The 12,817-nt window shown below is 49.5% G+C and overlaps 1 protein-coding gene across 1 annotated transcript in view; it reads left to right on the top strand.

The window, feature by feature from the left end:
• The window catches only part of Chat (choline O-acetyltransferase), a 51,202-nt gene that overhangs the window by 5,182 nt on the left and 33,203 nt on the right, over positions 1-12,817 (top strand). Inside the window, exons 3-6 of the mRNA XM_032919318.1 lie at positions 245-363; positions 1,579-1,632; positions 5,966-6,146; positions 8,110-8,287. Of these exons, the coding sequence (XP_032775209.1) occupies positions 245-363; positions 1,579-1,632; positions 5,966-6,146; positions 8,110-8,287 (532 nt within the window). The remainder of the gene's footprint in view (positions 1-244; positions 364-1,578; positions 1,633-5,965; positions 6,147-8,109; positions 8,288-12,817) is intronic.

Here is a 12,817-nt window from a genome sequence, read left to right as displayed (position 1 = left end):
GATCGATGGATGGATGGATGATGGACGGATTAATGGATGGATGGATGGATGGATGATGGATGGATGGATGATGGATGGGTGGATGATGGATGGGTGGATGGATGGATGGATGGATGATCGACCAAGCAGGGCCTGATTCAGTGCAGGCAGAATAGGACTGATGGCCTCTGCTCACACAGTGCCTGTTTAGGAGGGCTGCGTAGGGGTCAGATGTAATGGCGCCCCTCCCTGTGCTCCCTGGCAGGTCTCTGAATACTGGCTGAATGACATGTACCTGAACAACCGCCTGGCCCTGCCAGTCAACTCCAGCCCTGCTGTGATCTTTGCTCGGCAGCACTTCCAAGACACCAATGACCAGCTAAGGTGAGGCCCTGAAGCCCCCTGGGTGCTCAGCAGGGAAATCCACCTGAGATGTGGGGTCTGGCCTCACCAGGAAGGTGAGGCTACAGCTTGTGCATTGACTGAGCTTCCCGAGGCCAAGAAACACAAGCCATCTTCTCCCAGAGCCAGACATCAGGCCAGAGGGAGGTTAAGCTTGCTATCACTCCATGATAAACACATTTATTCGATGGTGCTAATGGGGGCCATTGGCCTCAGGGACCCACACAGCAGTTCTGACCTGGGTCTATGAGCTGCCGCTTAAAAGTAGTTCCGACTGGGACACGCTGGTCCAGGTGTCTGAGAGTTCCTCTGAGCCCCTGGAGCCCTGCTTCAGACTCCTGGGGAGGCACTCCCCTCCCTGCCGGTACAGCTGCCATCTGCTGCAATTTCAGAGCTCAGTGAGCAGCTGAAAGGGCCTCTAGGTGCATTGAGAATGGTGGCAGTGTGGGCAGGGGCCGGGAAGAAGGCTCTCCCTGTTGGAATCTGTCAGGATTTCATCCTCCTAATGTCTCAGTGGGGTGAACATAGGCACAGCCTAGGCCTAGTTCCCACTTGCCCCCCTCTCCTCTAAAAGGAAGAATGAGGATGGATGGATTCCGAAGACAGTTCTCCAAATTGCATCTGAGGGGCATTTTCCTCTCGTGCAATTAAGCCGGGCCTCGTCATCCATAGACAGTTACGATGGCACTGTCTCCTCCAACCAGTCCCTGAGGCTTTTCTCCCAGAACTCACTTTCCTTTTCATTAGCCACTAAGAGGGTCAAAATTGCAGGCTTGCCCCCAGGAGACTACATTTCCCAAAAGATCCAGCCACAGGTCTGGCCTTGTCCAGAGGGAGCCTCACCCCTCACCTTCCCTTCCTGCCTCTTCAGGGACCTCTTTTTCCTCAAGGTGATTCTGGCTTCCTCCCCCCACCCCAAGAGCTAAGCCATCCCCCAATTCTCATGGAAGGACCATTTTTAATCCGCAAGCGTGCTGACAGCACTGGGGGAGGGGCAGTGCTACCCACACCCCATTAGTGCACATGGGCCTGACATATGGCAGGTGATACATGGGTGAGTTTGGAGCAGAGGGAGGGGGCATGGAAGGCATAGAAGGAGAAGGGAAGGGAGGAGGAAGTTAGGAAGGAAAAAGGAGAGGTGGGAGAGTGGGGGTGGCCGGGCTGACTGACAACACTCCTCTCTCCACGTCCCTGCAGATTTGCAGCCTGCCTCATCTCTGGTGTGCTTAGCTACAAAACTCTGCTGGACAGGTAGGCCGGGGCCCCAGCTCGGGATGCGTAGAGCTCTGCCTGGCTGTCTCCTCTCACATCTGTCTCCAGGACAAACTGGGTGCTCCGGAGGGCAGAGATCTAGTCTTTTACTCAGTTATGTGATGTCTCTTGCCCACCGCCAGCACCAGGACCTTGCATTAGCCCCCCTCTCCTGGCTGCTAAAGTAAGCCCAGCCTTTCTCTGACCTTTGAGAAGGGCTCTCCCTCCTGACCTCGTCTTTCCCCACTTGGATGCCTCTCATTTTGAGCCTTGGTGTCCACATGCCCATTCTAGCTCAGTGTATGCATCATACTCCTGTAGATGGTGGCAGCTATGCCGGCAGCAAGTTCTCCTTAATGCTAGGAGAATTGTCTCCCTCCTAGCCAACCCTGGGGCACTAGGAACTATGTGGTAACTGGAGCTATGGATGCTGGAATGAAGGAGGGGCCCGAAGGAAGTGTCCTATGCATGGATAAGCAAGTGAAGCTCAGAGAGGGTTTGAAATGTATCCATGGCCAAACAGCCGAGAAGTAGGAAAGCCACAAGGGCACGGGGGTTGGGGGGCAGTCTTCGCTCTCTATTCTATGTTGATCCCAGTCACTGTTTACCCAACTTTGCTCTCTGGGGAAGAGGGTGAGAGAGGTGAGGCTCTGGCCCTAGGGTCAGCACATCTGAATCTGAAATGGGTGTTAGCCAGAGCACTGACCTGGGGCCAGTCTGATAGCTCTCTTTCCACACCAGACTGATGGGCCTGTGAGCTGCCCCTTCCAACCATGTTCCTACAGCTTCCCTTCTTCCTCGGGCTGAGCCTGAACTCCTTGTAGAACCCACTCCTTCATTCACACAGCATCTCTGTCGTCAGAAAGCCTGTCCCTTTCAGCATTCTGGCTGTAGAGGAAGGAGCGAAGATTCCAACCCTGGCAGCAGAACCCAGGGACCACAGAACCATCCATGTTTCACCACCCCCGCCCCAACTCTCACTTGAGTGTGCAGATATATGTGTATCTGTGAGCATATTATGTGCACGCGCACGGGCGCCTGTTTCCACAGAATCCCACATAAAGGTTTGTGTGTCCGGTACTTGAAAATATCATAAGGCTGGAACTTTGGAAGAGTCTGGGTGTAGGGCATCCCATTAACTAGCTCTTCATTTCCAGTGTATTGATGTCTGGAAGACAAGAGGAAGCTTGGCCTCTTACCTGCTCTCAGAAGGTTCTCAACTGACATAAAATAAAACCCCCATCCCTTCCCTAGACCTTGGACATCTCCACTGGGGTGTCTGCTGGTCACTACAAAGGACCCAGTAGAGTTTTGTACGCCTCTCCCATGTGCTTTCTTCCGTACTCACCCTGTCTTCTCAGTACAGGCAGTAGTGTATCCCAATCTGTAGGTCCAGGAGTCTCTCCCTCCATGACATCCATGGCGTTCAGATGAGGTCACTACCTACCCCAGCCAGGTCCCAAGCATCCTTCCCACCCGACCCACATTATTTTCTACTGTCACTACAGTCGTCTTCCTGGTGCTTCCTGGGGCAGACTTTGGTCCTCTTCCTACACAAGCAGAGCTATTAGAAAAGCAAAAACAGGACAGGACACACTGGGAATATAGCTCAGTGATAAAGCCCTCGCCTTGCATGGGTGAGGCCCTGGGTTTAGTCTTCAGTACTGAAAAATCAAATACAAACCCTCCCAACACATGCATGCACGCACGCACGTACGCACGCATGCACGCCCCGCCCCCCGCCATGTCAGAACTGGGAGTGCTGTGTTTCTGTGATGGTGTGTAGCATGAATGAGACCCGGGGTTCAGCCCTTAGCACCAAGGGGAAAAAAGGGAAACTAATTCAAAGCCTGATTCTGCCTCTCAGAGCTACCATGGGGATTTTAATGCACCAAGCCTAAGCGGCTAACTTCTACCCTGCCACCACAGCCCTGGGCCTGTCCCTGTCCATTTTGGTAGCCTTTTCTCCGTTCTTCATTCAGTTGCAACCTTCTGCTTACTTTCTGCCTTCCATTGGCCCACTGGTAACCCTCAAACTGTCTCCTGAAAAGGATCTTTACTCCTAAATAGTGTAAAATACAACTAAAAAACAATTACTAGAAAAAGTTCACAAGTGTAAAACACAAGACCACGTGTTCTACTTTTGAATTCAGTTGGCATAAACTTCACACCATTGCTACAGATGCTTTTGGATTCTGACACAAGTAAGTCAGTCATGAAATTTCCCTCAAATCCTCACTTTGAGTGCAGTGCCATGGGGCACTCCGCCTAGCCCATCTGCCTGGAAGCTTCTTGCCCTTTTGGGCTCAGCTCAGTCAAGCAGGCCTTTATGAGACTTCCCCTTAGTTCTGGGCTCCTGCCCCTGCTTGTCACTCGACCTGCCTCCAGACTGCCACTTTGCAATATACCCCCCAGCCACACATCCCAGGACCCATAAGCAGTCAGCATGGGAAAATCGTGTCTAATTATCGTTGCATTCACCAGACCTCAGAATAGTGCCCAACTAGAAGTGCTCAGCAAACTTTAGAAACTGAAAGGGCCAGAGAATAGATGGGTCAGTGGATGGAGACCAGGTCAATAGCTGGATGAATGGTGGGGAGATGAACGCATGGTGGATGGTTAGATGCACAGTGGATGGAGAGTGATGGGTAAATTCTTCATGAGTGCATGTGTGGTGGATGAATAATTGCGTGTGTGCACACATTCGTGGTGGACGGATGAATGAATTGGTGGGTGAATGCACGGGGGTGGATGGTTTAATGTTGGCAGGAGAGAGTGAGTGGGTGGATGGACGGATGCATGGAAGAGGAGCAGATGAATGAGTGGTGCATTAGTTACTTTCCCGTTGCTGTCGTCAAGTGCCAGGGCCAAAAGCAGCTTTGGAAGGAAGAGTTTATTTTGGCCTATGGTTTGGGGACAGGGAGGGGGAAATAGAAGAATGGTAAGGAAGGCATAGAAACAACCAGGGAGATAAGAAAGAAAGGAAGGAAGGAAGGGAGGGAGGGAGGAAGGAAAGAAGGCTGAACACATTCAAACAGCACATATAAAGCAGAGAGAGGGAGTGAAAATGGGAGAGAGAAGGAGGGAGAGAGAGAGGAGTGCACAAAGAGCTCAAGAAAGTAGATGCTATAAACTCTTAAAGTCCACCCCCAGTGATGTACGTACTCCATCAAGTCTACACCTCCTAAAGATTCTGTACCTCCCCAAACAAGGTCATCAAGTGGAGGTCAAGTGTTTAAATACTGGGCCAAGTATTCAAATACTGAGCCTATGGTGGTGCATTTCTCATTCAACCCACAGAAGATGGATATATGGTGAATTAGTGGGTGGATGGGTAGACTATAGATGGATGGCTATATAATGGAAGTATACATGCTGCTGGTGGATGGATGGATGATGGATGGATGGATGATGGATGGATGGTGGATGGATGGATGGTGGGTGCATGGATGAATGGATGGATAGATGGATGGGTGGGTGGATGGATGCATGGATGCATGGATGGGTGGGTGGATGCATGGATGCATGGATAGGTGGGTGGGTGGATGGATGGATTGTGGATGGTGGATGGATGGATGGTGTATGATGGGTGGGTGGGTGGATGGATGAATGGATGGATGAATGGATGGATGAATGGATGCAAGGATGGTGGGTTGGTGGGTGGGTGAATGGATAGATAGATATCTGAGCATGCATGGTGGATGGATGGATAGTGGGTGGATGGATGGGTGGATGGATGGATGGGTGGATAGATAGATAGGCAGATGGATGGACAGAATATAGATGAATGACGAATAGATGGGTGGAATGATAAACATATCATTCAGAAACCACATGACAAATAGCTCCAAGTTCTACTTTGAACTTTGAGAAGGTTTCCAGGAAAGGTAATAAGGAATAAACTCTTGAAGGAGGAATTGTCTTAAAAAGACAAAGGAGCACAAGGGTAGAGGGAGAGGTGTGCCAAGAAAAGATCAGTGTAAGCAAAGGCACAGAGAGTTAGACGGGAAAAATTACATGTGTATTACCTGAGACTGGGGTGAGGGTGGAATTGTGGAAATTCTGAGGTGCCCCACGAACTGCAGAACAATCTGTTACTTCACAAGATGAAGGATGGCCCTGCAGCAGCGGCCTTGTAAGTTTGGTTCGCCACTAGCCTAATCGCAACAAGAAGCTACAGGGTAGAAACCCAGTGGTAGAGTATTCAATTAGCATGAATATGGCCCTGTGTTTGATGTACAAACCTTCAAAAAGGGAAAAAAAATAAGGTTACCGTAGAGCCCATCCCAACGCCTTCTCTCCTCCTCTGTCCTCTCACCCTCTCCCCTTCCAGCCACTCCCTTCCCACTGACTGGGCCAAGGGGCAGCTCTCAGGGCAGCCCCTCTGTATGAAGCAATATTACAGACTCTTCTCCTCTTACCGGCTTCCTGGCCATACCCAGGACACACTGGTGGCCCAGAAGAGCAGTATCATGCCCGAGCCTGAGCATGTCATCGTGGCCTGCGGCAACCAGGTAAGCGGCCCATTGCCACAGGTTCTCAGACCTGGGGAGGATGTGGAACACACAATGGCTAGGTGTGATCATCCATTCTTGCTTCTTCGCAAGCATGCAGGCTGGTTCCCCGAGTCATACAGTGAGCTTGGGGCATGAAGCATCCCGCCATAGGACTTCCTACTGAGTCTGCCCATTTCTCTTCAGCAGCCGAATTGTAAGAATGAAAAGAATATTCAGTTAAGGAATGAATCCCCTGGGTTGGTATCCCTAAGAAGGCAAGGGCTTAGGGTCATGAATGAGGTCCAATGTGGCCCTGGATCCTTCGTCTTCACAGCAATTCATTTTACATAGTCCATATCCTTCCTTGAAATCAGATGGGTGGACAGAGTAAGGACTGACAGACAAGACCTCCCTGTGTAAGACTGTGGGTCCAGAACTTACATTTACCAACGTCATGAAATTGTTCACAATAACCCTGTAGAGGCAGCCCTTTGAGTCTTCATTTGACAGGTGAGAAAGTGAGGCTTGGATAAGCTAATGGTGTGTTTAAGAGGAAGAAGGATCCCAGGTCCTACCCACTGCCCAAGTCCAGCCAGGTTGATAGACATGGTTCTACAGGGCCAATACAGGTCCCTGCAGCAGGGGAACAAGTTAAGCATGAAGGCTATTGACCCCATCTGGTGCCTACCACACTAGATAGCCTGTATGCCGATGCTTTCCAAAATATTTTATGTAGCAATGAGTGGGGATTGGGGAGGGGTCTTACTATCTTTTTATACTGAAAGCTTAAGTTTGACAACCATCCCTGCATCCTACCCTACATCGTACTTATTGTCTAATGCTTTCTTCCTGAGCTCATTTCAGTAAACTGAGAGCTTGGGGAAAGCCTGTCCTCTGAGGGTAGCTGTGACCACCATTTGAGGGCTTAAAAGCTAGCAGGAGACTTCCCAGCCTATCTAACAACACCCTGACCAGCCAGCCACAAAATGAAAACCTTTCTTCATCTTCATTCAAAGAGAGTCAAACCAAGTGTTTCTCAGCCTTCATACGCCCACACTATCCAAGCCTTTGGGAAACAAAGGTCAGGCTTCATGGACTTCGATGAGGGTGATGGGTGGGGCAATTACTTGTGTCTGTATACCGAAAAGGACGTGGCAGGCTGTGTAGAGAAAGAGACCCTTTGTCAAGTCCCAGGATCTGGCTTTCAAAGCTGTAGAACATGCATGCCGAGCTCACGCACACACAGATGCATGTGCATAGACGTGCCCGGTGTTTTGTGTGTTGTTTTTTATTTCAATATTTGTCTACAACTGTTGGCTTGTTGTTGTTACTGCTGTTGTCGACGATGTTATCGTTGTCGTTTAGATCTATAGCCACAACTCTGTCTACAGTTGTTCGATCTAGTTCACTGCGCACTGGATAGGTGTACTTCATTTTGCTTATCCAATATACTCCCCAAACCAGACAGGTTCTTTCTGCTGCTTTGCTAAATCAAAAGGTCTAATCTGCACACGGTTTTTCACATTCTTCCGGTGCACACGGATGTGCTTCTCTAAGCCCTGGGCTAAATTCTGCATATACAAGGGCAGCTGCTGAGTCACAGGCAAGCCCTCTTAACTTTGATTAACACTGCCTTCAAACAGTGGCTGTTCCGGTTTATACCCGGCTCTCTGCAAACATGACGATTTTTCGCACACTCCAGGAACCACAAAAAAATAAAAATAAAATAAAAATAAAAAAGAGAGGAACGAAAAGGCTTTCTCACAGCTAGGTTTAATCTGCCCTGTGTTAGGGAGAGCTTGGAGTCCGAGTACAGTCAATAGCTTTGGACGTTCTCCAAAACTAAACAGCTCAGAACCATTAAACACCCCGGGAACCTTGGGCCTGAGCTTCTCTGTGAAGGCTCTGTGAAGGCTCTGTGAAGGCCTGGAGCCTTGGGCTGTCTGCCACAAGTGATGTGTTTGACCTGTTTCCCCCACAGTTCTTTGTCTTGGATGTTGTCATTAATTTCCGCCGTCTCAGTGAGGGTGATCTGTTCACTCAGTTGAGAAAGATAGTCAAAATGGCGTCCAACGAGGATGAACGCCTGCCTCCAATCGGCCTGCTGACGTCAGACGGGAGGAGCGAGTGGGCCAAGGCCAGGACGGTCCTCTTAAAAGGTTAGCTGCAGTATCAGCCCATCTCCATCTCATCCTCATGCCCATTAGCTTTTCCTCCTCCAGGGTTAAGCACACACTCTCATTCCCATCAGCCATAGCGCGGGATGCTCAGCCCTCCAACTCAGGGTGGAGCAGTGGGGAGCCTTGAAACAGAAGGGAACTCTTATACTCTGCGTGATGGTAACTCCAACTTTCTGGGTGAGATAAAGGAGCCCTAGAATGGTGGGTCATCCGGGAATACCGAGTGCAGGAGGTTTTGAGAGAGAGGAAGGCCCGGGACTGCTAGCAGCTGTGTTTTACGGGTGGGATGTGTGGTGTTCATTTGGAGCCCCGAGTCACAGAAAGAGCAGGCAGACGGGGTCTTGGTGTGGTGACCATTTCTGGGAGTTTAGTTGGCTTCCTTCTTCATATGGTTTCTCGGTTCTAGGTCTTTTCAATTTGGACGTGACTCATGTCACACCAACCGGTCCTTGTGAAGCTTTTGAGCATCTTCACTACAAATCCAGTTACTCTCCCCAGTCCTTCCCTCCCCACTTCCCCGCTCTGTGTGTGTTCATGTTCATGTGTATGTGAGTGCACATGTGTGTGCATGTGTTCATATGGAGGTCAGAGGACAACCTTAGCTGTCATTCATCAGGTGTCCCGTTTTGAGGCAAGATCTTTCACTTCCTGGAACTCAGCAAGTAAGCAAGGCTGGTTAGCCAGAACGCCCCAGAGATCCATCTGTCTCAACCCTTCCCCATGCTGAGATTAGAACCAGTGTGTTATACTGTGATCAGTGTGGGTTGTTGTTTGGTTTGGTTTGGTTGGGGTTTTTGTTTGTTTGTTTGTTTGTTTTTGATTTTTTTGGTTTTTTGTTTTTTTGGTTTTTTGTTTTGCTTTTTTTTGTTTGTTTGTTTTTGTTTTTGTTTTTTTTTTTTTTTTGGTTGTTTGGTTGGTTTTGGTTTCTCCAGGCAGAGTTTCTCTATGCAGACCAGGTTGGCCTCGAACTCAAGACAGATCTATCTGTCTCTGCCTCTGCCTCTGCCTCTGCCTCTGCCTCTGCCTCCTGAGTTCCTGGGTTAAAGGGGTGCACCAACACACCCAGCCTTGCTCAGTGCGGTTTTTAAATTTAACTTTACATGTGTTCTTGGGAGTCAAACTGAAGCCCTTACGCTTGTAGGTCAAGCATTTCTCTCAATTCACCTACCTGTCCGTCCCCAGTTTTTATTTGCGTGTTAGTTTGAATTTTCATTCTTTACTGCAGTTTCTCCTACCTCCACTCCTCCCAGTCCCCCCTCCAACCTCCCCTCCCCTCTAAATCCATACTCATTCAGAGAGAGAGAGAGAGAGAGAGAGAGAGAGAGAGAGAGAGAGAGAGCAGGCTTCCCAAGGACATCAACCAAACAGTACATAACAAATTTCAACAAGACCAGGAATGAACCCTGGTATCAAGGCTGGACAAGGTGACCCAGTAGGAGGAAAAGAGTCCCAAGTGCAGGCAAAAGAGTCAGAGACACCCAGACCACCACTGTTAGGGGACCCACAAGGACACCAAGCTACACAACTGTAATATATATCTAGAGGACCTAGCTCAGACCCATGCAGGGTCATGGCTGTCATTCAGTCTCTGTGAGCCCTTATGGTTCCTGCTTAGTTGATTCTGTAAGCCATGTTCTTATGGTATCCTTCACCCCTCCGGCTCCTAGAATCTTTACTCCCCCTTCTTCTTCAGGGTTCCCCTGACTTTGCCTAGTGTCTGCCAGCCCCAGTTTTAAAAGTTTTCAGTCATCCTCTAGAAACTACTTTTCAAACCAAAAGCCATCCATCCATGGAGGAACGGCTTCCTTCCTTGCCTATGGTGGACATCACGTAACAAGAAGCCGGACTTCCAGGACCCTTACCCACTGCTAGGGATTGCACAGGACCAGGCCACAATCCAGGCTCTGTGTGTGTAACGAGGAGACTAAGCTAGATCTAGGATGTGAGACACAGAGGTCAAAGTCCCCATGCAGGCCAGTGACAGGAACAGGACAAGGCATAAAGAAGTCCAAGGACACCGGAATGCCATTTTTACCCTTGTGGAGCAATAGGAGCAGCAGGTACCACATGAGTGGCCCAAGGTGCCCTGTTCTAGAAATCATAAGAAGAGTGTGGTGAGCAAAGGCACCTGTGCTGGTCAGGTGTCCTGGCTCCCAGGTGGTAGTGCCTTGTCCAGGCCCCGTCTCAGAAAGTTCTTCCTCCAGACTTGGTCAACCCTGTGTACCTGCCCAGCTCAACTCGAGTGCCAGGGCTTCATGCCTTCCTAAGCTTTCGGCCTTGCTAGCAGCACTCTGTCGTCTTGATCTGCGTTTTAAAGATTTACTCTCATTTCTCTTTCCCAGCCCTGAGTGTGGTTGTGTTAGGGGCAGGTAATACGTGTATGGGTGCAGGTGCCCAGAGAGTCCGGAAGAGCGAACTAGATCCCTGGAGCTGGACTTACAGGCAGTCACGGAACCCCCATATGTGGGTGGGTTCTGGGCCAAATTCATATCCTCAAAAGAACAGTGAGTGCTCTTAACCCCTAGACCATCCCTCCAGTCCCCTTGACCCAATTTCTTATCCTAAATGACTTGCTACCCTGCCGGAAGTTCCTTCCTGACTGGTTAGTGCTCTGCCTTCCCCACCCCCTAACCCTGGCTGGAGGGTCTGGGAGGACAGGGGCCTGTTTGGTTTAACCTCCAAATCTGCCAGGCCAGCCACAGCAGTCATACAATTGCACATATTAAATAACATAATGAAGGCTTGCTAAGGATGCTTGATCCAGATAGACAGACAGACAGACAGACAGACAGACAGAATTACCACTTACCAGTTAATTATTCTTTCATCTAAATATTGAGCACCTGCTGAATACTTGCTCCTAAAAAGAGGACGGCAAAGGACACAGACGTATGTGCCCCAAATCCTTTTTTTTTTAACGGATATGACTGCCATGTTGTGGAATTAATAACTTAGAATTTGAAGGTGGTTAATTCCCTCAGAAGGCTGTAGTGAAATCACACCCTGCTCTTTTTCCCTCCGGAAATGGAGGCAGGCATCAAAATAATCACCTCTGCTGCCTGGATAGTTTCCACTTTATTAGCAGGCCAGGCCCGGGATGACTGAATGGGGTTGCCTTAAGGTCTGAGTGCTTGGGCAGCACTAATCGGAATTAATTTGTTAATGGCTCTCGATCTGGCTTTCTGAATGGAAGTGCTGTTTATAAAGGAAGTTCAGCAGAAAGGCATCACACACACCTCCCCTTGGGCAAATCAATTAATCCAATTAGTACCACTGGCAGTGTCTCTGCACAGCAGGAAACCAATTCCTCCCGGAGTGGCACCCTCTTCCCCAGAGCCACCACTGAGGGGAACAGGGAAACCATCTCAGAAATGATTTCTGTCTCCAAGTGAACTATTGATGGCCGCATGGCCAAGGCCTGAGAGGGAAAAGGAAAGAATGTGGGTGAGTCTGTCTCAGGGGCGAAGCATCACTAGGAAGGAAGGGGGAGAGATAAAGACCTCTGGGTTTCTTATTTGATCCTCTGAGTGGACGCTGGTATCATTTGCTGAGGTGAGGAACAAGCTGAAAATGGAGAGATCCTGTCCGTGCACATTTGATTTGGGCCACCCTGAGTCATCTAAGTGGACGTGTCACGTTAGATCTATGTGTCTGGAGCAAGAGCGAGAGGAAGAGAGGGAGAGAGAGAGAGAGAGAGAGAGAGAGAGAGAGAGAGAGAGAGAGAGAAAGAGATCAAAACAGTTATAAATTTGAAAGACATCAGACCGTAAGTATCATTTAAAGTTATGGCCCAGATGAGATCATCTGGAAATGGAACCGGGTCTTGGGGTTAAGCAGAGAAAGACTCAAAACATTCTGGCAAGTACAAGGAAGCAGAGATGGGGAAGGGGAGGAGGAGCGAGTGTTCAGCCACACGGAAGGCTGTTGAGAGACTAAGAAAGAATAGCTCAGAGAGGAGCTACTGAGCTTTTCAACCTCGATGCTGTCTGTGAGCTTGACGAGGCTGTGGCAAGAGGGGAGAAATTACCGGTGCATATATGAGTAGAAACAGCAGCAGGGAATTGTTCATGAGGTGGTCAGCAACTAGACCTAATGCGTGTGGGTGACTGTTCAGAAAAGTGGGGATTTAAAAAAGCAGAATACTGGGGTATTTCTGGAAGAGGGTAGAGGCCAGGAAACAGGTAGTAGGAGGGGCAAGTAAGTGCACAGTTGTGGGCAGGCAGGTGTCTCAAAGGAAAGGAAAAAGGGAGCTGCCAAGGAGGGGGTGGTGGGTAAGGGTAGGGAATATTTGCAAAGGTAAAATCAGATAGAGACAGGGGTTCAAGACCCGTGGGGCTACAGCCGGCATGGTAGATTATAGGGAGGCTCCCAGAGGTGGCTCCTGGTCAGGGGTGGGCAGAATCATGGTATGAGCTAAGAGAAGTGAGGGCTGGGTTCTGAGGACAGAAAATTATGTAAAGTATCCGTGTGTGTGTGTGTGTGTGTGTGTGTGTGTGTGTGTGTGTGTGT

Source organism: Rattus rattus, chromosome 13 (genome assembly GCF_011064425.1).
Source record: "Rattus rattus isolate New Zealand chromosome 13, Rrattus_CSIRO_v1, whole genome shotgun sequence".
NCBI classification, from domain to species: domain Eukaryota; kingdom Metazoa; phylum Chordata; class Mammalia; order Rodentia; family Muridae; genus Rattus; species Rattus rattus.
Note: the sequence above shows the minus strand (reverse complement) of the source record. Positions and strands in the feature narration are given on the sequence as shown.